Raw genomic sequence first — 26556 nt, 5'->3', positions numbered from 1 at the left:
TCTTGTACGCTGTTCAGCTTGCCTTTTGAGAATTAATCTGACAAGGTTCCACAGCTGGGAGGATTACTGTACATTGCTGGTATAGTGGATGTCACCAAGTTCCTGTTGTGATCTGCTGCTTCTTGTTGGACAGGGGGAGTCAGTTAGCTCAGTTGGCTAGTTTGAGATGCAGTGTGGCAGCAACAAAACAGGTTCAATTCTCACACCTGTCACTAACATGAAGGTTCTGTCTTCTCAATCTCACCCCTCATTTGAGGCACGGTAATCTTCAGGTTAAACTCACCACTAGCTGTCTCTCTAACGATACTCTAGGTCTATGGTGACTACCACTCCTGGACTCCACACTGCTTTTGTTAATCCACATTCCTTTCTGGTTTCTGCTGCTTAACAATTATAACTTTTACAATGCCTTTCTCTGAAGTTTCACTTGGTCTACCCGCAGTTTTCTTCTCCCATTCCACCTGTAGGCAATACTTGTGTATTGGACTACCGTAAGGAGCACGCAGCTCAGCAAAAGATCTTATTAACGACTTTCCGATGAACCTTAGCCATTCTAAACAAAACATCAAGTCCAGGCAAATCTTCAAACGCTTTCATTACCCCCAAAAATAGATACCTGAAAAGTGGACCCCGAGACCCAATTATCTTGCATTCAGATATAACATCTCAGACAACAATTAATGAGGTTCTAAAGGAGGGTTACTGGACCCGAAACATTATCTGCTTCCCCTCCACAGCTGCATGCCAGAGCTGCTGATTTACTCCAACAATTTCTGTTTTTGCATCAATTCATCAAGTCATTTGCAACTTAAAACATTGGGTGTACAGGCACGTGAGAAGCACCAGTAGGTATTGTGAAAGAAACAGCTTTTGCAAAATGGGAATTTCTTTGTCCAGCATCTATATTGCTAGCGGAAGCGCTCTATACCTGGGATTATACATATCTATCCCAAGGATAGAGCGGTGGCACTACCACAACGTTGGTGTGGTGGTAGGAGTCTATTCTAGTGCTTTGTTTTGGGAAGTTAATACAGTGAGCATTTAGAAAAGGAGGATATCTGAAAGAAAAACAGCTGATAATAGTCCCTCTGGTGTCAGGAATTTACAGGTTTCACTGCATTTAGACCCACATACTGAAACAGTAAGTGAAGAAATAACAAAAGTCAATCTTCCTTCAGGTTACAAATAGGGAAGAGAGTTCAAGTCTAGTCTTCAAATGATGCAGTGTTACACAGCTGTGATATATGGATAAAGATATGTAAAAGGAAATCAATTCTTATTTCGCACTACTATGCTGTCTTTTAACATGCTTTTTTAAAAAAATTATTCAATAGTAGCTTTCATAACAAGTGGGAGAAATAGGCAAGTAAAGATGGAAGACTCTATGCTGTACAGGCCAAGAAGCTATTGGGTACAAAATGGAGGTGATATTACAGTGCTCTGTCATTGGTAGCCAGTTGACACAAATTGTTTCCATCAATATGTGGACAGCAGTCCCTGAATATGAGGAACTGGCAACATGAAGTGAGGTTTTAAGAGACAAAATTCATGAAGGCCAAAACACTTAACCTCAACCAACATACATAACATCTGGCCCATGGCTAAGAATTTAAAGTATATTTTTACCCTATTGTGCCTCACCCTTTCATTGGGACAGAAACATGGAACTCTCATGCTCTCTAACTTGCTTAACGACAAGATAATTTTGGGATAGGAAGGTACGCACATAACTAAGGCTTCATGTGCATATATGTTATTGTGCGACCATATATAATAGGTCAGAGTATTGATACATGTGTAACACACACTATATATAATTATCACTAATAGAAAAAGAATCTAATATAAACATACTGTGTGCAAAACAAAAGGCTCTGAAAATTATGGGCATATAATGGTAGAAGGAATTGACTAACCTTAACTGCTACGGGAAGTACTTGGGCAATGGCTGTCAAGGTTAGCAACCCTTAAGCACTGAAACTATGCTCCAGGTTGCCTAAGGGTTGAACTGAGAGAGATCAGTCAATACAAGAGTTTTCTGCACTCTCTGTCATCACAGGTACAGCGTGTAATGTATATTAACACATTCACCAAATGCACAATACTGCATAAATGAAAAAAAAATCATTTTTTCAAAGAACAACATTTAAAGCACACACTTTCCAGCCTCATTGCCTTACTTTCCCCAAGCTACAGATGTCTTTCATTCCTTCTCATCAGGGGAATGTGCAAATGAGTGCTGCTGAAATGAGAAGACCTTGAGAAAATGGGAAGTATTGCACTCTGAAATGGTGTCTTCGATTCAACTTCCAATAAAATACAAGTTGCTTCAACTTGCACATGCTTTCCACTCTGAGAATAAACTATCAAAACGCTCTCTACATGGGCCCTTAATTTATGAGGAAATGGTGCCATCTTGTGGTAAAGACAAAATGCATGCCTTTGAAATTTCAATTTCTAATCAACAGAACCAGTTTGATAATTAACTGCTTCAAGTATATTTTCTCACACATTCAAATAATCTTAAAAAGGATAAGGACTTGCATTCAGGCTGCCCCTGTACAAGATGAGTATACCAGCAGCTTGATGGAAGCAGTGTTTCTCAAAACGGTTTACAACTAACACTTTCAGGCTTCTGTGGATATTTCTTGAGCTCAGCATTGAAATTCACTGCTGCAAGCCAGTCCTCGCTGCTTATGGAATAAAACATACCTGGATAAACACCATGTTTTGAACCATCTAATTGAACATAAGACAAATTGAACATGACACTATAATGTATTCACCAAAATCAAAACAAGCTCTCTTCTGCTTCATTTTTAAATAATGCATTAATCATTCTATCAAGCCATATGAATGCATTCCATTTGTTATACTTGGAAAGATTGTGAAACTTTCAGCATCATTATCAGTACAACCGTAAAACTGACAAAATGTCTAGTATTGTGATTCAGGAGTTAAAATAAACTCAAAAATCCAGGGGTTGTTAACAGTGGCTCTTTCTCCCCAGGGTGCGTTGACCACCTTTGCAAGTGAAAATTTAAAGAAATCACTTGATTCGGCATTTGAGGTTCAGTTTTGCTTAAGAACCCTGGAAAAAGGTTCAAGCCTTGTTAAATGAGGGTTCGTATTGTATATTAGTTCATAATTATTGGTAAACAAGCTCTGACCTGTTAAACTAACTCTTCATTTGAAGTATGTCAAATTATTTTATTCCATTCCAATGAAGAAATGCATACATTTTTGAACGGAAATGATAAGAAAATCAAGTTTATAATACAAGATAACAAGGTGTACAGCTGGATGAACACAGCAGACCAAGCACCACCACAGGAGCAGGAAAGCTGACGTTTCGGGTTGGGGCCCTTCTTCAGAAAATTTTCTGCTCCTCTGGCACTGCTTGGCCTGCTGCATTCATCCAGCTCTACGCCTTGTTATCTCAGATTCTCCGGCAATTGGCAGTTCTCACTATCTCTGTAACCAGTTTATAATATTTCAGCTTCTACTTGATATCTCTTTACACACAGAGGCGGGAGGAAAAGGTAATGTTGTGAATCAGTGGAGACTGATGCAAGCTGGAGGAATAGCTCCTCATTTCCTGCTTACCACTTGTGCAGCATTCAGGACACAGTGCTGAGTTCAACAACTTCATAGCATGAACACAGTCCTCTGTTTGGATTACACCCCTAACCCAAGCCTGCCTTGACATTATGGGTTTGCTCTAAGAATGGAACTATTTTCTTCTGTTTATATCTATCAAGCACCTTCTGGCATCCAGATCTCTCCTTTATTACTATTAACATTGCCTTTTGTTCTGGGCACCACACCATCTCTTCCATGCACCCTCTGTCAACAGATTAAAAACATTCATATTCCAGCCCCTTCAGTTTATTAGAACATTACACTCAAGAATGTTAACTCTACTTCTCTATCCACAGATACTGCTGGACCTGCCAAGTTTCTCCATGACTTTGTTCTTGAGGTGACATAGCCATCTTCCCTGGTTTCCAACACAAACAAAAACAGAAATTGCTGGAAAAGCTCAGACCTGGCAGCATCTGTGGAGACAAATCAGAGTTAACATTTCGGCTTCAGTGACCTTTCCTCAGAACTGATGGTACCTTGGAAAATGATAGTTTATATGCAGAAGTTAAGAGAGGGTTAGGAGTAAATGAGAAGTGGGGATAGAGCCCAAAGAGAGAGTTCAACAGGTGGGCACATAAAGAAGTGGGTAACGATCTGACTAGGAGGGTGAACAGTTATTAATGGGGACTGTTCGTGGCTAACAATGCATTGTGTGTAATATTAGGTGATGTGATAACAAGGCCTGGTCTGTGGGAGCTGGGTTAAGGACATGGGGGAGCTCAAGCCCTAAAGTTGTTAAACTCGATGTTTAGTGCAGAAGGCTGCTGGTTCCCCAAGAGGAAAATGAGATGCTATTCTTCCAGCTTCACTTAAGCACTACAGCAAGCCTGAGACAGAGATGTCGGCTGTGGAACAGGTTGGTGTGTTGAAGGTGCGGGCAACTGGAAGCTCAGGGCCTTTTTGGCACACAGCAGGTAGCCATTCCGTGAAGCAGTCACCCAGTCTACATTTCGTTTCCTCAATGTAGAGACCACATTGTCAGCAGCAAATGCAGTAGACTAGATTGTGTGAACTGCAGGTAAAGTGCTGTTTCATCTCAAAGGTGTGTTTTTGCCCTTGGACAGTGAGTGAGAAAGTCAATAGGCAGGTGTAATGCCTTCTGTAGTTGCAGGGGAAGGTGCCGTGAGACCGTGCGGATGCCTTGGGAGTGATGGGAAAGTGGACCAGGATGTTCCAGAGGGAATGGTCCCTGCTGAAAGCTGTCAAGGATGGTGGCATCTCACTGGAGGTGGCAGAAATGGCAGCTAACGATCCTGCGGATGTGGACGCTGGTGGGATAGTAGGTGAGGTCAAGAGGGGGTACCCGATCGCTGCTGTGGGAGAACAGACAAGCTGCAAGGGCCAATGTGCAGGTGATGGGCTGCCCTGGCTGAGGACCCTGCCAACAACAGTGTTGGAGAATTCTTGGTTGTAGAGAAAGGTGATATTTTGGAGGCCCCTTTGTGGAAGTTGGCATCATTGGAACAGATGCAGCGACCACGGAGGAACCAGCAGAATAATGTCTTTACAGAAAGTAGTGTGTGAGGTTGTACATTCAAGGAAACAGGGTGTCAGTTGGTTTGCAGTGGATATTGGCGGCCAGCCTATTCCCAGAAATGCAAATAGGGATGTGAGGAAGGAAAGGGAGAAGTCAGAGATGGACCAGGTGAAAGTGAGAGCAGAGTGGAAATTAGAAGCAAAATCAATAAGCTTTTCCAATTCTGGATGAAAGAGGGAAGCAGCACCGATAATATAATCCATATACTGGAGAAAGGAGTCATGGATGCAGACCGGAATAGCAATGGAACAAGGAATGTTCCACGTACCCCTCCTTGTTCTGTATACCCCAAAAACAGGGAGGCATAACTGGGGTTCGTGCAGTTACCCACAGCCACCCCCGACCTGAAAAAAATGACAGCAGTTAAAACAGAAGTGGTTCAGGGTGAGGATGAGCTCAGCCAGGCAGAAGAGGCAGATGGTGGACGGGCATGGTTCAGGCCTTTGTTCCAGCGAGAAGCCAACAGCCTTGAGACCATCCAAGAGGGGGATGAATATGTAAAGGGATTCTCTGGTTTCAATTCAGCTACCCAAAGTATTCATTACTTTTATATCTTGTCTTCATTAAAACCACATGGTAGTGGTATTCATAATGACAAGGAGAAGAGAAAGAACCATGTACAAGTCCAGTAGAAGAGGAATGTGGGCAGTCAGTGAAATGGATATTTGGTCAGTCGGACAAGAGACTGGACTCACGTGTCGTAAGCTCCAAGACTCAGTAGTTAGAAAAGAGTATGAAGAGGTAAGTGGCTTCTGGAAAACAGGCATGATGGGAAACACAAGGAAGTGAATGGAGAAAGCCTTAACTATGAGACATAACACAGGTACATAAGACGGCCAGGTCAAAGGGATTTGCATGGTACAGATCAAAATGTTTATGTGAAGAGTCGTTTACAATCAGGAGACAGTAAAATCAGGAGAGACTGCATGTGCGAGGGAGCATGAGTATTACAAGATGGAAATTAAAATTGTTAAGGTTCAGTTGTTATTCAGTGAAGCCAAATAAATTAAGAAGCCCCTGCTGAAAACATCAAAATGGGTAATCTGTTTTCAGACACATTTTATGGAGCCAGTGTGAATTGTATTGATATTCGATGGCATTACAAAGAACGCAAGTGAATGGAATGAAATAATCTAACATACAAGATAAATGCTGCAGGTGATTACAGAATTTACATTTGCTTACACCACAATTAAGTGAGGTGAGGATGGTTTGTATAAAACATTCCAAATACCTATATGCCATAAACCTTCAGTATATCACTATCATTAGCAGTCCACTTGTTTGAGAGAACTATTCTAACGCAAGACTTCCTTTCATAACTGAACTAACAGCAAACTGACAGCTTAGCTTTCAAATCTCTTTCGGTGTTAATATATGTTTAAGGAGACAATGCTACAATCATTTGGTAAACATTCTAGTGGTGCCTTAATTACTGCTCCACTTCGCCTACCACAATACTATTACATAACGAAACTTAATAGGTTGGGCAAGTCCTCAAATCCCTGCTGGATTTTGAATGAACTCTGCCTCTTACCCCAAAAATCCTTACATTCTTCAGCAATGTATATCCCCATCAGTCCAGCCACAAATGAGCCAGCACTGGAACTGGCAATCCGTCGGCTCACAGACCTGTTGCCCAAAAGATACCAAAGTGGAGCTGATAAAAACATTCACCCGCTAAAACATTTGACACAGACTACATGTTTTGTTGAGAGCGTGCCAATCAATAGCCTGTGCACTGCTCATTCAACATGACCATCGCCCTCAAAGCTTATGCCAAGGCTACCTGATTGAACGGTCTTTGCATCCATTAACTCATTATGTCAGCAGGTAAGAACTTTAACACAAAGTCCCTGCATTAAGATGAACACTGTAGAGGCTGTCAATGTGACTGACACATACAAAGGACCCGATTTTGTGGGCAATGACAAAAGAGCAGCACTCATCTCTGAACTCGAAGCAAGTCATTTTTTGGCATGGACTTCCCCTTTCCTCAAGTTACTGTGAATCTCGCACAAATTCAAGAGGTCCACCACATGTCCAACAACAGGGTGAAAGGGTTAATTACTAGAGGATATGTTCATAATGTGAGGGGTGGGAGGGATGTTTAAAAGAGTTGCGAGAGGCACATTTTTCACACAAAGGGTGGTGAATGCCTACAACAAAACTCCAGAAGTGGTGGTGGAGGCAGACACAATTCAAGATAATAAAGTGTGAAGCTGGATGAACACAGCAGGCCAAGCAGCATCTCAGGAGCACAAAAGCTGACGTTTCAGGCCTAGACCCTTCATCAGTGAGCTCCGGAGGGAGGAGGGTAACTTCTTCAGGTTAGGCATCCCTGGAAGAGGCTTTGCAGTGAGGTTAAAATTGTAATTCAACTGGAATTCAAGAAGCACCTGGAGGAATCTTCATGAATAAGCGTGGAATGGAGGGATACAGATCCTGTAAGCAAAGACAGTTTTTAGTATGGAAGGGCAAAATGTGTCAGCATTAGCTTGGAGGGGCGAAGGGCCTGTTCTGTGCTGTATTCCTCTATGTTCTTTGAAAACATGTTCAGCACGTTTGCAGTGATGTATACAATCATTGACAGCAATGCACGAACTTCCTCATTTAACTGCTCAAGTGCAGACTCCAGAAGTTACCGTTAGTTTCATGGGAGGAGTAGCAGTGAATGCTGATAGTGACTAATGTCCTTTCTCAGGCAAATTACAGGCCAATGCCTTCAAACACGTGGTTTCTGGCCATCACTCAAGGTCAATGTATATACAAGTCATGAGACAGGAAATCAGCCTGCAGAACAATTGCTTTTGCCAAGAGGACAGCAGGAAGTAAAACACAGCAAAAGAATAGAGAACTTTGCATTGAAAAGGAAAAAAAAAACTGATCTATTCAAGAAAGAGAGTCGAATAGAATTAACTGAATACTTCATTCAAAAGAGAAGGTACAATTCAATGGGCAAAATTGCTTCCATCTGTGTTGAGCAAATTGGCATCTTTATCAACTGCAGCACAGGAAATTAACGGCTGTCAATATTAACACGCAGGTCAACTTCCTGTGTTGAACCAAAGTGACTAATTATAGGAACTCTGAAATTTGCAAGACTTTTCTGTGCAATGTGTCATCTAGCCATGAAATAATTATGCCTCCTCCCAAGACTCATGAAAATCTAATTCTGTAAACAAATAAAAAAACAAACACCTCTAGGTCCAAACTGCATGTCTCGTGACTGCAGTAAGATGCTGTAAAACCTTAACCGTTCTATCTTCCCAGGAAGATGTGCTTAAGGTCACTAGTCACCAGTCACTATGGAACATTCCCAGTCATCCAGAAGGATCCAGTGAAGAATCAGGAAACTTTCCTGGTCACCCAGAGGGGTCAATACTACCTCGCATGGTCATAGATTCACAGAGATGTACAGCAGGGGAATACACCCTTGACCATGCCAACCAGATATCCTAACTTAATCCAGTCCCATTTACCAGCATTTAGCCCATATACCGCTAAATCCTTCCAATGCATATACCCTTCAGATGCCTTTTAAATGATGAATCCATAGAAGTCAGCAAAGTACCAAGATTAATCCTTGGTCTCTGAATTAGCTGGTCTGAACAAAGTCAGCAAAACATCATACTTCCATGCCAGCCTGAACTAAAGAGTGGAATAATGGTATTCTGACTGTGAGCATCTACATGTGCATAAGCAAGGACTACATGTAGCCATGGTGCATCCCAGCGAATATTCTTGAAGATCTTATTCATCTTCAGCCTGGTCAACAAGGCCATTAACACAACAGAACATGGTTATTAGTCATGAAAAGGAGACAAGCAGGGAATGAAGAACCCAAGATTCAGATGAAGAAATCTACAGTGAGAGGCAACTCATTCAAGAATAGAAATGAGAGCAATTACACTCATTGCAGACAAGGGTAGGGTTATAGAGTCATACAGCACAGAAACAGATCCTTCAGTCCATTCCATGCCAACCGTGTTCCCAAACAAAATTCATCCCACTTGTCTGTGTTCAGCCCATAACCTTACAAACCTTGCCGATTCACATACTTATTGTACTTTTAAATGTTGTCGCTGTACCTGAATCCACCACTTTTTCTGGCAGTTGGTTCTACACATGAACATTCTCTGTAAAAATGTTGTCACTCATCCCCTATCCTAGAGGAAAAGACCCTTGCTATTCACCTTATCAATGCCTATCATGAATTATAAATCTCTATAGGTTCACCCCTCAGCCTTCTATGCTGCAAGGAGTAAAGTCCCAGCCTACCCTTATAACTCAAACATTCCAGTCTTGGTAATATTCTCTTAAATCTTATCGGCACTCTTTCCGGTTTAAAACTGCTTCCTATAGCAGCCAACCATAACTGTATGCAGTACTCTAAATGTAACCTTACCAATGTCTTGTACAGCCATAACAAGACATCCCAACTCCTGTACTCATGCTGTGGCCGATGATGCCAAGCTTGCCAAATGCCTTCTACACCATCCTGTCTACCTGTTCTCATTAACTTTACAAGATTGATTGAGTTATTGTCAAATGTACTGAAGTCCAGTGAAAAGTTTTGTTTAAGAGCACTTCAGGCAGATCATAGTAAAGAACGATGTACGGATCAAAGGTTTTAAAAAAACAACTTAGATACAGGCATATAGGTTACATTGTACAGGGCCAGGGGAGACAGTCCATTCATCAACCTAATAACAGCTGGGAAGTTGTGTTTCTTGAACCTGCTGTTAAAGGTCTTCAAACTTCTGTGTATTCTGCCTGAAGGTTATAGGGGATCATTACCAGGGTGCGATGGGTCTTTTGCTGACGTTGGCAGCCTTTGCACGGCAACGAGTTGCGTAAATTGTTCCATGGATGGAATTCCGTGACAGTCCGGGCTGTGCACACCACTTCCTGTAGTATCTCAGATTTAACATTTAGAAAGACACTTGCTGATGAAGGAAACTCAGCAACAGCATAAGAAGTGGTTGAATTGGAAGCAAATCACATAATTACTCTCTCGAAGCAGATGGTGCACTTAGTCCAAAAGAAAATATTACCCAGCTATGGGGGATTTGAGGGGAATAGACTTAGGAATTAACTGTGTCTGTCTCTAAAGGTTCATTCAGCTGAGTGGCCTGTTGTGTGTTGTATTGCCTAAAATGATGTTAGTAGAGTGACAAATACATGGCAGATGCAGTTCAATGTTGAGAACTCTGAAGCAGTACATCTGGGAGGTAAAAGAACAGTAAAAATATAGATGGCCTGAACTTTTAGGACAGTGGAGAAATGGACAAAGTCAAGAAGGCAGCTACATAGATATTTAAAGATGGGAGAGAAAAAGTCATTGCAGCCCAAACTTTATAACTAGCATGCTGGATACAAAAGCAAGGAAACGATGTGAAAAACACATTGGTTATGTCATCACTACTACGTTGCATCAAGGTTTTGGCATCATATTATACCAAGAATATTGAAAGTGAAGACTCATGACAATTGTATTAAGGATAAGTTTCATCATTTTGGGAAAAATGTGGATTAACATCTTCCCTGGACCAATGCCTAGTTTAATCAATACAGCCATTGCCACTCACTTTGCCTTTATTTCATGATACCGTTATTAGGAAAATTAGGCCACTCAGCCCTTCAAGCCTGCTCCACCATCATGATCATTGCTGATCTGTTTGTGTTCCAAATTCCACATTCCCACCCATCTTCAAGGACCTTCGATCCCCTTCAGGTAAGGGAATCAATCAGCCTTCCCCTTTACATGAGGTAGGAGTTCCAAAGACATGCAACCCTCAGAAAAAAAGAAAGGGTCAATACAGTGTGGAACTGGAGGAACACAGCCAGTCAGGCAGCATCAAAGAACATTTTGGGTCAGGACCCCTTAGAGTCCTGATGAAGGATGCCGCCCCAAAATGTCAACTTTCCTGCTCCTCTGATGCTGCCTGATCTGTTGTGTTCCTCCAGCTACACATGAAATTGACTCTGACTTCTAGCAACTGCAGTTTATGCTACCTCAAAAGAAAAGAATTCACTTCATCTCAGTCCTAAAAGGTGGACCCTTAATTTTGAAACACCTGCTAACATGTTCAGACCTTTTCTTTTGAACTTGTTTCTCCACCTTTTCATTAAAATCATATTTTTGCCTCTTTTCAGTTCCAAACATCAACACTGTTTCTCTCACTAGATCTGTTTTTTTATTAAGTAGGATCATTTTCGGTACAAGATTAAAGCAGGATCCAATAACTTTTTAAAATGAACCAAGGGCTTTGAGGCATAATTGATGGAACAGAAATTGACAGAACAAGATGGAGCCTTGATCATCTCTGGTAGGAGAGGGGAAGCAAGTCACAGTTATGCAAAGTCATTGGACTACTTTACAACAAGCAGCTTGTATTTCGAAGATCATGATATAATTTAAAATGAAAATGGACAAGCATCAGAAAAAGCATAGGCAGGGAAATGAAATAAAAGTAGACACTCCCAGTTTAAGGACACCAGCAAAATTACAGTGAGATGAATGGGCTCCTGCTGCAGTATAATTTCTTTGTTCATGGAATCTGTACATACTGTACCTTATGAGTCCTGCTACGTTTTATGATAACAGCCCACCCTAAGATCAGGAACTTGAAAAACACACTTGTGGCTAAAACTCACACCTTTTTATTTGCATTTGCAGTTTATAAATTGAAGTAGGCCATCTACGTCCACATGCAAAACCACCTAAACTCATTTCGTAAAGGAAGCTAAGTTAGTAAGGTGTACAGCAAACAAGACTTTGGCTTTCTATGCGGCATCAGTAGGTCCACTACAATCAGGCTTTAGCGGATGGTTAATCTCAGCCATGTTTCAATGCATAGGAAAAAGATGCAGCACAAGTCAAACCACAAAACACGTGTTAAAAAATAGCAGTAAGTGCCATACCATGGGGTTTGAGTCAGCAATTAGGTCTCGCAGTGAATCCAGGAAGCCTTGATCCTCTACCATCTGAGCATTGATATCGTGCAGTTTGGCTACACAGACAGCAGCTGTTTTCCGAACATACGGATCTTCATCTTTCAAACACTTACGGAGAGGCTCACAAAGATACTCTGTTATTTTATCCACACGTATGCAGCCCATTGTACGGACTGCCAGGGCTCTAATCAAGGGGTTAGGATCTTCACAATCCTGTGGGAATGAAATCATTTTAGATATTACAATGAAAAGAAATGCCAACGTTCATATACTCATCTGATTTTAGACCTGGAGATATTTGGTTAAAATTGCCAAAGAGTTTTGTTGTTGCATTGCATACACAAGAGAAACGAGACATTTTGATTTTAGTGCTGTCAACCAGGCTTCAGAAGTTGTTATACTGGAACAATCAGCAATGTGAAGTTCCACCCTCAAAGCATCAATAAAACACTATTACATGTCTATGACTTTATACCACAGCTCCTATCACCTACCTTGTAGGCAGACTGCAATTGTCAACTGATTGCTAAGGGCAAGACCACAGAAAACCCAACTTAACAAAGAATTAGTTTGAAACTGTGTAAACTCATTATACATTCAAACTCTACAAATCAGAGTAGAATTAGCTTCTAATAAAGATTTGATCAATTTGGTTTGATTATTTTTCCCAGGGTAGGGGAGCCCAAAAATAGAGGACATTGGTTTAAGATGAGAGGGGAAAGATATACAAGGGACCTGCAGGACAATGTTTTCTCACAGAGGGTGCTGCATGTATGTACTGAGCTGCCAGAGGAAGTGGTGGAGGCTGGTACAATTAGAACATTTAAAAGGCATCTGGATGGGTACATGAATTGGAAGGGTTGAAGGGGATATGGGCCAAATGTTTACAAATGGGATGAGATGAATTTCGGATATCTAATCAGCACAGGAGAATTGGACTGGACAGTCTGTTTCTGTGCTGTACAACTCTAACTAATTTGATTCTGATTCCCAGAGACAATATCCCAATGTCTGGCATGACCCAACATCATCCACTTCCTGAGCACTTGGGTTTGACCTGAACCAATTCAGCAAGGACTACTCATGCAGGGTAGTTCAAAGCCTGCCATTAAATTAGATAGCAAGTTTCTTATGACAAATCCTAAGTGGCTCCTCATATTTCTCATTCCTTAATCCAAAACATGTTTGCTGATAGACTCCTCTTGGTCAGATCAGTAACAATATTTTGTGTCCTTATGGCTACTGGATAGTTTGAAAATTGAAGACAAATTACAATTCAAATATCCTAATGATGCTTTAAAGATTGAGATGCAATTACAATTGCTGTATATAACTAATTACTTAGGGGGACCTGTTCACCTTGCTGCCTTCAGTCTCAGCTCTGATAAGCTATGAAATCTGTCCCCTGAGCTTTGTTTTCATGTAAAGGTACTACAGTAGTTCAGGCCAGATCAGGAAACTTGCTCTCCTTCATTAGTGGCTTTATCCCAATCTCGCAAGTGCAGTTATAAGGCATAGAATAAAACATGCTGAGATAATCACTGATGGGGCTCTCGGGAAATTAGTGATATTTAATTGGGGGGCACAGGAAAGAACAGCATAGATTTCATGCAATTTATCCGTACTGATCAAATTACAGTAAGAACATTAATTATCAAGACTTGTTCATATGAAGAAGCAGGAATATAGTGACACTAAAATACGTTATCAAACCAGTGTCTCAATAAGTCCAAACTGTTCTCAGTACGAAACTGTTTTAATCACTACTTCCAAAACATAATTTTTTACATTTCACAAAGACTATCTTTGCCCTGAAACCAACTCACTAGTATGTATTTTTCAGGCATCAACCACCCTTTTTTGTCAATTGGCCTTTCTTTACAATTAAGATGATGTAGGAGGAATCAGGAATCTGTTTTGTTGTGGAAGTGCCAACCCAATCAATCAGTTTCCAACAGGAGTCATTTTTGGCAGTTACATAACACAAAAACAGTGAATTGCTGATCTACCCCATAATCCAAGGGTGCTGGACTCAACTTCAGCTCTTCATCCTCGTTCACAGCAGAAATCGGGCAGAGGGTGTTTTGATATGTACGACTCTGAACAACTCTGGGAAATCCAATGATTTAAGGGATTTATCAACTTTCTGTTACTGTACCTTGACAAAGCTGTTGACAGCCATGATGGCCATGTCAGGCTGATTCTTGGCGTAATTCATGAGGTAAAGATAAACCAGCTTCTTCAACTCCAGGTTGTCTGTCTGCATGCAGTTCACCACATCTGGAAACAGTGAACTACACAATAAATAACATAAGATTCATTAGTTCCTCTTAATAAAAACGGTGGCTTCTCCATGCCATAATCATTCTTAAATAGTTAAGTTATTCAGATCCTGTCCAGCTGGAAGGTGGTTATAAAAGTTCGACGTGAATCATGGAGGACAGAACTATGCTGCAATATGAACAGCCCTTACCATCGCCTGAATAATGCAACTGTGTCAAATATATTTCTTCCAATCGAATGTGTCAGACTTGGTTCTATCAATTTGTGAGGATACAGGAGTTTGCAGTCTGTACACCAGTACTGTTAATGAGGCAACATTGTGAAATTGATTTAGGATTGATGTGGTGGTTCATCATTCATTGACTGATATAAATCTTCAAAGAACTTGTTTCAGCTTTAAAGGTGGAATCTCCTTCGTGCTCAGCATCTTTCCTATAGATTCTTGGAAACTATATTTTGCTAAGAATTCCTTTGTTTGTTGAACAAAAGTCATGACAGCTTTACGAGCTGCCTCAGAGCTGGGGGAGTATTTGGAGAAAGGAAGCATGCCATCAGGGTGTGGCTTAGGTTGTAGGATTTTAAGCGAAAAAGAACGTGAAACTTGGTTAGATTCCTGTTCACAGCTGTATCACTCAGTTGGAGCCACTGTTGCCTTGAACCTTGCAAATCTAACATTTCAGAATCAGCACCTTGGGCAGCCCTGGATTAGGGATTAATACCCTTGTGTATTGTAATTACATACAATTTGGAAGATGCATAAACATTATATATTATTGATTGAATACCAAATACATTTCGAGTTCATCACTTGCTAGGTCAGCATGTATTGCCTGTCTCTAGTTGTGGTTGAGGCGTGTGCTTGTGTGTGCGTGGAAGAGAGGTGATAGGTACATCCACACTGGTGCCAGAAAAGGTTTCCAGTATCTTCACTCAGCAACAAAGCAGCAGTGATGAGGGTCCAAGGCAGGATGGTGTGGGGGCTCAGAGGCAAACTGCTTGCATTCGTGCTCCCATATATCTGCTGTTCTTTCCATCTTAGGTGGAGCTCACACATTTGGAAGGTATTGATGATGAAACCTTGCTAAGTTGCTACAGTGCATCATGTCGATGGTACCAAGATAAAAACACTTGCTGCTGCAACCCGGTGGAGGGACTGTATGAAGGTGGTGGGTAGGATGCATGCTGCTTTGACTTGGATGGCGCCAAAGGTCTCGAGTGTCGATGGACTGGCACTTATCCAGGCAAGTGGAAAGAATTCCATCACATTCCTGATGTGAGTCTTACCGATGGTGGATAGGTTTTCAGGGAGTCAGGTGTTGAGTTACTCGGTACAGACTTCTGAACTCTGATCTACAAGCTCTGTGGACATCACCAAGGTGTAGGTGCTGGGGAAGCTGAAAGGTCTAAAGGTAGCCAGACCAGACGGACCAAACCCAAGGATTCTGAAGGGGGTTATGGAGGAATCGGTAGTGAGCTTTCAGGAATCATTGGAGTGAGGGGGGTGCCCCAGAGAACTGGAAAATGGCTAATGGAACACCCCATTCAAGAAGGGAGAGAGGCAGAACACAGGGAATTATAGGCTCGTTGGTGAGATTACAGAGTTCATTACTAAGGATGAGATTGCGGAGTAAGTGCAAGTTGATGATAAAAGATGGTTGAGTCAGCACAGCTTTGTCAAGGGTGGGATCATGCCTAATTCTTTGAAGAGGAAACAAGTTAGACAAAAGAGAGCCTGTGGACACCATGTATTTGAATTTCCAGAAGGTCTGAGAAAAGATAGCGCAATGCAAGTTGCTATAAAAGCACATGGTCTTGGGACAAGGGACTGGCACAGACAGGTGAATGGCTGACAGGCAGAAGGTAGAGTGTGGGCATAAAAGTGGTTTTTTCCAGGACAGGATTTGGCGACTGCACGTGACTGTGTTGAGATCACAACTATGTACGTTATTCGATAATATCTGGATGAAGAAATTCAGGGCAATGATGTTAAATTTCCAGATGACACAAAAATAGAGGAGGGACAGGTAGGGATGAGGAGGCAGGGAGGCTGCAGAAGGACTTGGACAGGCTAAGAGGGTGGGCAAAGAAGTGGCAGATTGAACACAATGGGCTTAGTTGGCAGTTCAGTTAGGAAGGCAAGTGTACAGTTAATATTCATTCTGACAGGACTCAAATACCAATGTATGGAGTGCTGCTGAGGCTATGTAAGGCTCTGGTCAAACCGTATTCAGAACACTGAAAGCAGATTTTGGCCCCAAACCGAAGGGAGGATGTGCTAGTGTTGGAGACGGTCCAGAAGAGGTTCACAAGAATAATCCCAGAGATTAAGGGCTTGTTATACAAGGAGCAGTTGAGGATTCTGTGTCTGTACTTGAAATTTAGAAGGATGAGGGGAGTCAGATTGAAATTTAGAATATAGAGGGGTCTGGAAAGAGTAGTTATAAAGACATTTCCACTAGTAGGAGAGTTGAGGACCCACAGGCGCAGCATAAGAGAGGATGACCCTCTAGAACTGAGAGGAGGAGGAATTTCTTCAGCCATAGAGTGGTTAAAAGTGGAACTCACTGCCACAGATGTTTGTGGAGGCCAAGTCATTCAAAGTCTTTATGACAGAGATATATAGGTCCTTGATTAGTAAGGGGATCGGAGGTTACAGGGACAAGGTAGGAGAAACCTGTTAGCCATGATCAAATGGTGGAGCAGACATGTTGGGCTGAATTGCCTAATTCTTTTCCTCGCTCTTATGGTCACCTGATATCCCATACTGCTTTTATTTCCTACTGATTTTGTTTGCTTTTCTGCTCTGGTAAATCGTCCTATTTGTTGATAAACATGAGCAGTACGTTAACCTGCACAAGAGGTTTGACATGGAAATATTCTCATCTTCTAAACTGAAAGCAGAACAGCCTCTTCAAATATCTTTCAATAAACAATATATTAGCACCATGATTGATTCACAAACTTGGATTTGATGATTTTGCACGGCAGGGTAAGAATTGAGCTCTCAGCTCATAACAGACATGTTCTTAAAAGGAAAATATTGATCTAATTTCAGAAAAGGACAGTATGGAATAAATTAAACTGTGGCAACCATCATGCTGAAGCCATTTAGGAATAGAAAAGAAAAAAATATTATTTGAATGCTGTCTTGCATTTCGCATTGTCTGATGGTTCGCTGGATCTGCCGCCATATTCAGATAATTATATTACATTAATTTGCTTAATAAGTTCCCACTCCCTTCAAGATCAGCAGGTTAAAGATTCAAAGTATGAAAAGAACATCAAAGTACTCATCTGCTGGGAAATGGTTGCATTAGTATTTGTCTAAGTTTGGTTACCTCTCCAATGGAAAGTGATGAGTAGTAATGAGCAAAAAATATGGGAGTTAATTACATTCAGAAATAGGTGCCTCAAATCTCCAGTTCTATTTTAAGGTAAGTGAATATTTTCATGTTAACAGGTTTGTATCTTTGTCATACACCACCGAAACAGGCACTTTGGTCCAACTAGTCCATGCCAAAGCTTCGGTAACTGCAGCATTGTAGTCACTTGTATCAGATTGTTATCCTCATCGCTCCCACATGTTCCAAGCAGCACCTATAAGCTTGAGGTTTGCTGGCTACTGGAGACCAGCCTCAGTAACCACAGATGCACGGTGGGGAGGGGCGAGGAGGAGGAGAGGAGAGTGGGGGAGGGGAAGACAGAGGGAGCGAGCAATAGATAGACAAATCAGATCAGCCGTGATCAAGGAATACTTAGACCGAAGGGTCTGTTTCTGTGCTGCATGACTTTATGATCAAATGGCAAAGGAGGCCTGAGAGGCCAAATGGTCTACTTTTGTTCTTAATTCACACATATGTTTGTATGTAACTTTTCACTAGCAGCTGGAGTCAACCCAATAGAATTATCCTATCATGAGCCACTAGTCATGGTTGCTGAACAATAACTTGGCAAACTGTACTGCTAGTGCTACCAATGTAATTGCAAATTTGCTGCATGCTGCAAAAGCTTCAGGTTACCTGACAGGAAGTCAAAAATGGGACCTCATCACCTTCAAGACCACTGTGGCATGGAAATATATGCCAGAAGCACTCTCATTCCCCCAATGAATATTCAAACTACTTCACTTGAGATAAAGAACATTCCTATTTTACTTTTCAGATTCAACCAATCACAATGGTCATAAATCTTATCCCTCAGAATCCTTTCTAACACCTTGCAGACGACAGACGTGAGACTTACCGGTCTATAATTGCCGGGGATTTCCCTATTTCCTTTCTTGAAGAGAGGAATTACATTTGCCTCTCTCCAGTCCTCAGGTACGACTCCAGTGGAGAGTGAGGATGCAAAGATCTTCGCAAGTGGCGAAGCAATTGCATTTCTCGCTTCCCAAAGCAGCCGAGGACAAATCTGGTCCGGGCCTGGCGACTTGTCAATCTTAATGTTTGACAAAATTTTCAGCACATCAGCTTCCCCTATCTCTATCCATTCCAGCATGCACACCTGCTCTTCAAAGGTTTCATTCACTACAAAGTTCGTTTCTTTCGTAAAGACAGAAGCAAAAATCTCATTTAGGGCTTCCCCTACCTCCTCAGGCTCCACACACAAGTTCCCTATGCTATCCCTGATCGGCCCTACTCTTTCTTTGATCATTCTCTTATTCCTCACATAAGTGTAAAATGCCTTTGTGTTTTCCCGGATTCCTTCTGCCAAGCCTTTCTCGTGCCCCCTCCTGGCTCTCCTCAGACCATTTTTGAGCTCCTTCCTTGCCTGCATGTAATCCTCTCTAGCTGAACTTGACCCTAGCTTCCTCCACCTTATGTAAGCTACCTTCTTCCTTTTCACAAGAAGCTCCACCGCTCTCGTCATCCAAGGTTCCTTTATCTTACCCCTTCTTGCCTGTCTCAGAGGGACATATTTACTCATCACTCCCAACAACTGTTCCTTAAACAGTCTCCACATGTCTATAGTTCCCTTACCATGGAACAACTGCTCCCAGTCCATGCTTCCTAACTCATGTCTAATCGCATCATAGTTTCCTCTTCCCCAATTAAATATCCTCCCATTTTGCCTAATCCTCTCCTTCTCCATAGCTATGTAGAATGTGAGGCAGTTATGGTCACTATCACCAAAATGCTCTCCCACCACAAGATCTGATACCTGCCCCGGCTCGTTTCCGAGCACCAAGTCTAGAATGGCCTCTCCCCTCGTCGGCCTGTCAACGTACTGCGTTAGGAAACCCTCCTGAACACACCTTACAAAAACAGCTCCATTCAAATCTTCTGCTCGAAGGAGGTTCCAATCAATATTAGGAAAGTTAAAGTCACCCATTACAACAACCCTACTGCGTGCACACTTTTCCAAAATCTGTCGACCTATGCTTTCTTCAATCTCCCTGCTGCTATTGGGGGGCCTGTAGTAAACCCCTAACGAGGTGACTACTCCCTTGCTGTTCCTAATTTCCACCCATACTGACTCAGTAGGCAGATCTTCCTCGACAATGGAAGCTTCTGTAGCTGTGATACCCTCTCTGATTAGTAGTGCTACACCCCCTCCTCTTTTTCCCCCCCTCCCTATTCTTTTTAAATGTTCTAAACCCTGGAAGATCCAGCAACTATTCCTGCCCATGAGAAACCCATGTCTCTGTTATGGCCACAACATCATAGCACCAGGTACTGATCCATGCTCTAAGTTCATCATTGACAGGATGCAGAGATGGGCTGAGAGGTGGCAGATGGAGTTCAACCTGGATAAATGCGAGGTGATGCATTTTGGAAGGTCGAATTTGAAAGCTGAGTACAGGATTAAGGATAGGATTCTTGGCAGCGTGGAGGAACAGAGGGATCTTGGTGTGCAGATACATAGATCCCTTAAAATGGCCACCCAAGTGGACAGGGTTGTTAAGAAGGCATATGGTGTTTTGGCTTTCATTAACAGGGGGATTGAGTTTAAGAGTCGTGAGATCTTGTTGCAGCTCTATAAAACTTTGGTTAGACCGCACTTGGAATACTGCGTCCAGTTCTGGGCGCCCTATTATAGGAAAGATGTGGATGCTTTGGAGAGGGTTCAGAGGAGGTTTACCAGGATGCTGCCTGGACTGGAGGGCTTATCTTATGAAGAGTGGTTGACTGAGCTCGGTCTCTTTTCATTGGAGAAAAGGAGGAGGAGAGGGGACCTAATTGAGGTATACAAGATAATGAGATGCATAGATAGAGTTGATAGCCAGAGACTATTTCCCAGGGCAGAAAAGGCTAGCACGAGGGGTCATAGTTTTAAGCTGGTTGGTGGAAAGTATAGAGGGGATGTCAGAGGCAGGTTCTTTACGCAGAGAGTTGTGAGAGCATGGAATGCGTTGCCAGCAGCAGTTGTGGAAGCAAGGTCATTGGGGTCATTTAAGAGACTGCTGGACATGTATATGGTCACAGAAATTTGAGGGTGCATACATGAGGATCAATGGTCGGCACAACATTGTGGGCTGAAGGGCCTGTTCTGTGCTGTACTGTTCTATGTTCTATGTTCTATGTTCTACCACTTCCTTCTATCCAGCCGAACAATGATGCGCAAACCTCAATCTCAGGTCACTTTATAATACCTGTGATAAGTTTGCTTTCCATAACAATCATGTCTACAGTCAAAGATTTTCTATCCACATTAAGCAGAAGGAGTAGAATTTCATCCACTGAAGTTGGAGCAGTCCCTCTCTTTTGATTTTGCCTCACTACAGCTAGAAATTCCAGATAATATTCGTACATTTTGCAGGATATGCAGAAACAGGTCCTTCAGCTAAGCAGCAAAAACTGGAGTTCAACATGCAGCTAAACCTCTTCCGCCTTTCCTCAATGATCTGAGCTTCAACTCCAACTTGTAAGAGCAATATGTACCTCAGTCTGATTTCTAATCAGAGCTTAAACTGAAGGATATAAGTGAAAGCAAACGGTAAACAAAACCTTCTGAAGAAGGGTCCCACCGAAACGTCAACTTTCCTGCTCCTCTGATGCTGACTGGCCCGCTGTGTTCCTAGCTCCACACTATGTCATCTCTGACTGTAGCATCGGCAGTTCTTACTAACTCTCACTATAATCTTAGCTTGCTACAGATTGTGACACTTCTCAACTCTTCATGGGGAAGATTTCCACATTGTAAGGTGTATCAAGAAAAGCAGACAGCTACAACCTTCCTCTCCTATAATCAGAATCATGGATAAATAATGGACTGAAACAGTAAAAATACCAACATCCATTCATACTCAACAATTCATTTGACAAAACATGGCTCAGCAAACTAAAAAAAGGATGTGTAATCAAAATACAGACACAAGCAGGTATATACAGACAATAGACAACTATTCTTTCATCAGACAGCTAGGCTCAAATTCAACCAAGACTGCTCTCCTTTAAGAAAGAAGTTTAACAATAGCCTTGTTCAATAACTCATCAGCATAAATCACAGCACCAAATAATTCTGACACTGACATTCTAACCTTATCACTATCAGATTCAGAACAATCGCAGTTGACTTGAAAACCTATAGCCCTACTTTTGCGCGTAAGCTGCAGCAGGAACCTGCTCCAACAGGCAAGGTTGTAGAAAGACCAAGCAGCACAGCGCTTGTGAAGCCAGCCATTCTGGCAATAGAATATAAAACAGTACAGCACAAGAACAGGCCTTTGCACGCACAATGTTGTGCTGAATATGATGCCAAATTAACATAATCCCTTCTGCATGCCCATGGTTCATTGCTTGTTTATTCATGTCCCTATCTAACAGCCTCTATCAAATCTGCCTCCACTGCCACACCTGGCAATGCATTTAAGGTACCTATTGCTGTTTAAAAAAAACTTATCCCTCATATTTCCTTTGAAATTTCCTCCTTTTATCTCAAGTGCATTCCCCGTAGTGTTAGGCATTTCATCTCTGAGAAAAAGATTCCGACTGTCGACTCTGTCAATTAAGAGCTGAAGACATGCACGGTGGTCCATCTTCAGCTCAAAGATACACAAACGGTGTTCAATAAAAATAAAATGCTGGAAATACTCAGTAGCTTAGTGTTAAGATCATCACTGTTTTTCTTTTATTTTTCTCACTTTCAATTTGGAACTGAGAACTGAAGTTGAGAACTGAATTTTAAACACCTTGCTGTAAGAAGATGAACAAACCAACTGATGTGCATGTTCAGGAACTGGCCTGGAAAAATAACTACATGTTAATTATGTCTGCAGGAACAATGTAGTCATTTTGGCATCAGAATGTGTTGAGGGCCGACAGCTAGTTGTATTTGCACTGGTCAACCAAGGCGAGGCTGGTATTGGCCAGCCAGCCACAGAAAATGTTTGAAAAATAAGTGAAACCATAGACTGAACTGGTCTTTGATTGGGTTTACTTTTTATTTGTGAGGTGGAGCGGGCAATGGTAGAAGAGTGGGTGCTTGAAAGCTGCTGGACTAGGAAACTGTGCTTGAATTCCATTCCCTGTACACGCCTTCATGTTTGGAATGACAGATTATATTAGAGGATTCGATAATGACATGGTATGTACTGGTGAAATGGTTTTCAAACTGGCAAATTACAGTCTGCTTGCTTTTAACATTCAGTCCTTAATTTTGTGTACGTGCGTGTGTGTGTGCGTGCTTTACAACCAAAGGAGATTTGTTTTATATTAGACATTAATTAGATCATCTTGTCATTTAGCTTTGCTCTATTAAAGTTACAGTATTAATAATAAATTGTTTAAATTGGGCAATTAAGGATCTTTGAATGTTTTAATTTCACTGTGTTGCAAATCCAGTGTTAGCAAGTCTGATTTGGTCTGGCTTGCTATCCCTGTTTTGTAACATTAGGCAGTATCTCTAGATAGAAAGATAACATTCCTGGTTGATGACCAACTAGGACAAGTGGTTCTAAAGGATTTTCAATTTTCATTTTATGTAATTTCAATTGCAGCTCTCCCAGTAGTTCCTCCTCCCTTCCATTCACAAGCGACCCCTGCTTTATCCTTATACTGAGAGCTGTGTCTAAATTTGGTCGGATGAGGAGCCAGGCGGAGGAGATGCCAGACTACCCAAACAGCAGAATTAAGCACAGGTTAATTCCACATTCCAGATTTGAATGTAAATAGGCTCCCAAAAAGTTATGTCAGTCATTGTGGTGCTTCATTGTATTTTCAACACTCACCACTGCTGGGATTGCAAGATCCAAGTCACACTATTCACCATGATCACAGACAGAAACCTTTAGAGGTAAACGCTGATTATTCCACATTCTTACCTCACATCCTTGCCGACTGTCATAGCAGCAATGACTTTCTTAACTGCTTCTTTCCTTTTCTCTTTCTTTTCATTATTCAGTTCAGCCTTCAACTCAAATATCTCTCCTAGGACATTAAAAAGGTGGAGAAGATTAAACAGAATATCAAGTGTCAGAGAAACAGAAAGTCTCTTCGCTTTATTTCTAAACCTCTAATTCCTTCTCTCCTGAGTTTACTGGATCCACAATGATCACTCCCCTGCTGGTACCATGACACCATTATTTGCACAAATTGTAGCAGACTGTTGAAATGCAGAGCCAAATCTCTTATCATCCCTTACTCCATCATCAATCAACCTCTCTGCATATACTATCCTGCAGAAATCCCTGGATAATGACCAGGAACTGAAATCTGAAAAGCTATTTTTGTGAGTATCTACAGTCCTCTGTTCAGAAAAAGGGTAGAAGAAAGCAGGAAGCCACAGGTCATTTAGCTTAGCATCTGTCATAGGGAAAATGTTAGAAACTCTAATTAAAGAAATTCAAACAGAACATTTGGATACGTTCAAGGTAAATCAGGCAGCGTCAACATGGTCTTCTGAAAAGGAAAACATCCGAACTCTGTTGGAGTTCTTGGCAGAGGTAACGTACACCATGGATAAAGACAAAGCAGTAGATACACTATTTATACTGCACAAATTTCAAAATGACATATGATCCTGAGGGGTCTTGTCAGGGTAGACATGTAGTGTCGGTTGCCTTTTATGGAAGGATCTAGAACTAGGGGTCACCGTTTAAAATCAGGGTATGCCCACTTAAAACGGACATGAGATGAATATTTTTCTTTCAGAGCTTCAAGGGCCTTTCAAAGTCTTTCTAAACAGGTGACGGAAGCATAGTCCTTGAATATTTTTAACACAGACAGACTCTTCCTAAGGAAGGAATAAACATTATCAGGTGTGGGCAAGAATGTGGATCTAAGTTTACACAGGTCAGCAAAGATCTTACTGTCAAGGTGCAACAGTCTAGAGGAGCTCACAATTCAGCTTGGATGGAGCTATCGTGCATTTACTGCCTTCCTCAACACAGGCCGATGTTGAACTCTAATAGTTTAATACAATGTCATATGGCATACTTTTATCAGGAAAGGCAAAAAAATAGTCAACAAGTTGTGTGTTTTCCCATCCCAGCCATTAACAAGACCAAACGCACCACTAGTAAATACACAGCGACACAGAAGAGACAAGCTCATGGCAACACCATAAAGCTTTTAACCAAAAGTATTTAGCAGACATGTGCTTTGTTCGCTGAAGAGTCCAAAACTCAACGTAAAGGTTCCTGGTATACTGAAGAAAAATTCAACTGAAGTGAATATCTTTATCTATCGAGCACAAGGCGCCCACATTCATAATAACTAATCTATCCTTGGTTGTGCTCCTTGCTGGTATCAAATTAAATCTTTATGAAGACACATTTATCAGATTATTGATCTAAACCCTGCATACTTCAGATTTGGTCAAATTCTACCTTTTGAGCACTTATTAATCATAATTTTCCACTTCATTGCCAGAAACTGCTGGAAAAAACTAATCTTTATACACAGCACACATCCAAAATTACAGTACTGCAGACTCATACATTTCATTGCATTTTTTCCTTTGCCACACACACCACTGCTGCACTGAGCACAGGAATTTAGCAGAAAAGCAGCTAGAACACCCACTTCTGTTGGCTCACACCACAGACTCTCATTTGTCTTCCCAACATTTCAGCTGATAATGTAATGAAGAACATGGTGCCATGCCTACAATCTATACTTTAGGTTCCCAAAGTGCAATACTGCAACAATCACATCATTCTGGTCACATACTACCTTCTGGTAGTGGATGTGGACGCTTTAGAGAGGGTACAGAAAAGGTTTACCAGGATGTTGCCTGGTATGGGGGAATTTAGCTACGGAGGAAGGTTGGGTAGACTGGGTTTGTTTTTACTGGAACGCAGTAGGTTGAGGGGCGACCTGACAGAAGTTTATAAGATCGTGAATGGCATGGATAGAGTGGAAAGTATGAGGCTTTTCCCCAGAGTGGACGGGTCAATTACTAGGAGGCACAAGTTCAAGGTGCGGGGGGGGGGGGGGTGGTGGTGTTATAAGTTTAAAAGAGATGTGTGAGGTATATTTTTCACACAAACAGAGGTCAGTGCCTGGAACATGCTGCCAGAGGTGGTGGTGGAAGCAGATACAATAGTAGCATTCAAGAAGCTCCTGGACGAATGCATGTCTAAGCAGGGAATAGAGGGATACAGATTCTGTAAGTGAAGACACTTTTAATATGGAAGGCCAAAATATGTCGGCACAGGTTTGGAGGGCCGAAGGGCCTCTTCCTGTGCTGTATTGTTTTTGTTCTCTACTTTGTTCTATCACTTAAAACACCATAAATTCAGTAAGCTTCAGGGTTTTGTTAGGTGGCGTGTTCAGTCACAATAAACAATCAAGATTGAATTACACAAGAAACCCACCTTTCTTATTAGTGGTGAAATACTTCGAGTCAGTCATGGTGGCAGTATTTTAAGCTTCCTGTAAAAGAATACAGATTTTAGAAAAAGATTCTTTTTTCCCAACTTTTCTTTTTGAGATGAGCAGAAAATGAATTGGTAACTGCATCAATAGTTCAAGTGAGCATTAATGCCAGACAGCATGACTGTAAGTCTCAGGAACATTGTTGCACAGATTTCAGATAGCTGAGAAAACACTTCTTCAGTCAGTGAATCTTTTTTAGCTTTTTTTTGCTGAAGGCTTGTGTCTGCGGACTAAAGTTTGGCATAGAATAAAAAAAAACACAGAACTAATCATCACCTCATTGCTGCTCATAGGATCTTGTTGCCACATTTC

At 41.6% G+C, this 26556-nt stretch overlaps 1 protein-coding gene across 2 annotated transcripts in view; it reads right to left on the bottom strand.

The window, feature by feature from the left end:
* ap2b1 (adaptor related protein complex 2 subunit beta 1) overlaps positions 1 to 26556 on the bottom strand; it is a 280263-nt gene that overhangs the window by 236702 nt on the left and 17005 nt on the right. For both annotated transcript variants that reach the window (XM_048557271.2, XM_048557272.2), the window contains exons 2-5: positions 26184 to 26241; positions 23688 to 23793; positions 14301 to 14436; positions 12110 to 12355 (exon numbers count right to left, since the gene is read on the bottom strand). In XM_048557271.2, the coding sequence (XP_048413228.1) occupies positions 12110 to 12355; positions 14301 to 14436; positions 23688 to 23793; positions 26184 to 26220 (525 nt within the window). In that variant the 5' untranslated portion in view covers positions 26221 to 26241. The remainder of the gene's footprint in view (positions 1 to 12109; positions 12356 to 14300; positions 14437 to 23687; positions 23794 to 26183; positions 26242 to 26556) is intronic.

Source organism: Stegostoma tigrinum, chromosome 27 (assembly GCF_030684315.1).
Source record: "Stegostoma tigrinum isolate sSteTig4 chromosome 27, sSteTig4.hap1, whole genome shotgun sequence".
Lineage (NCBI taxonomy): Eukaryota > Metazoa > Chordata > Chondrichthyes > Orectolobiformes > Stegostomatidae > Stegostoma > Stegostoma tigrinum.
The sequence above is the reverse complement of the archived record's forward strand: the minus strand, read 5'-3'. Positions and strand labels throughout refer to the sequence as shown.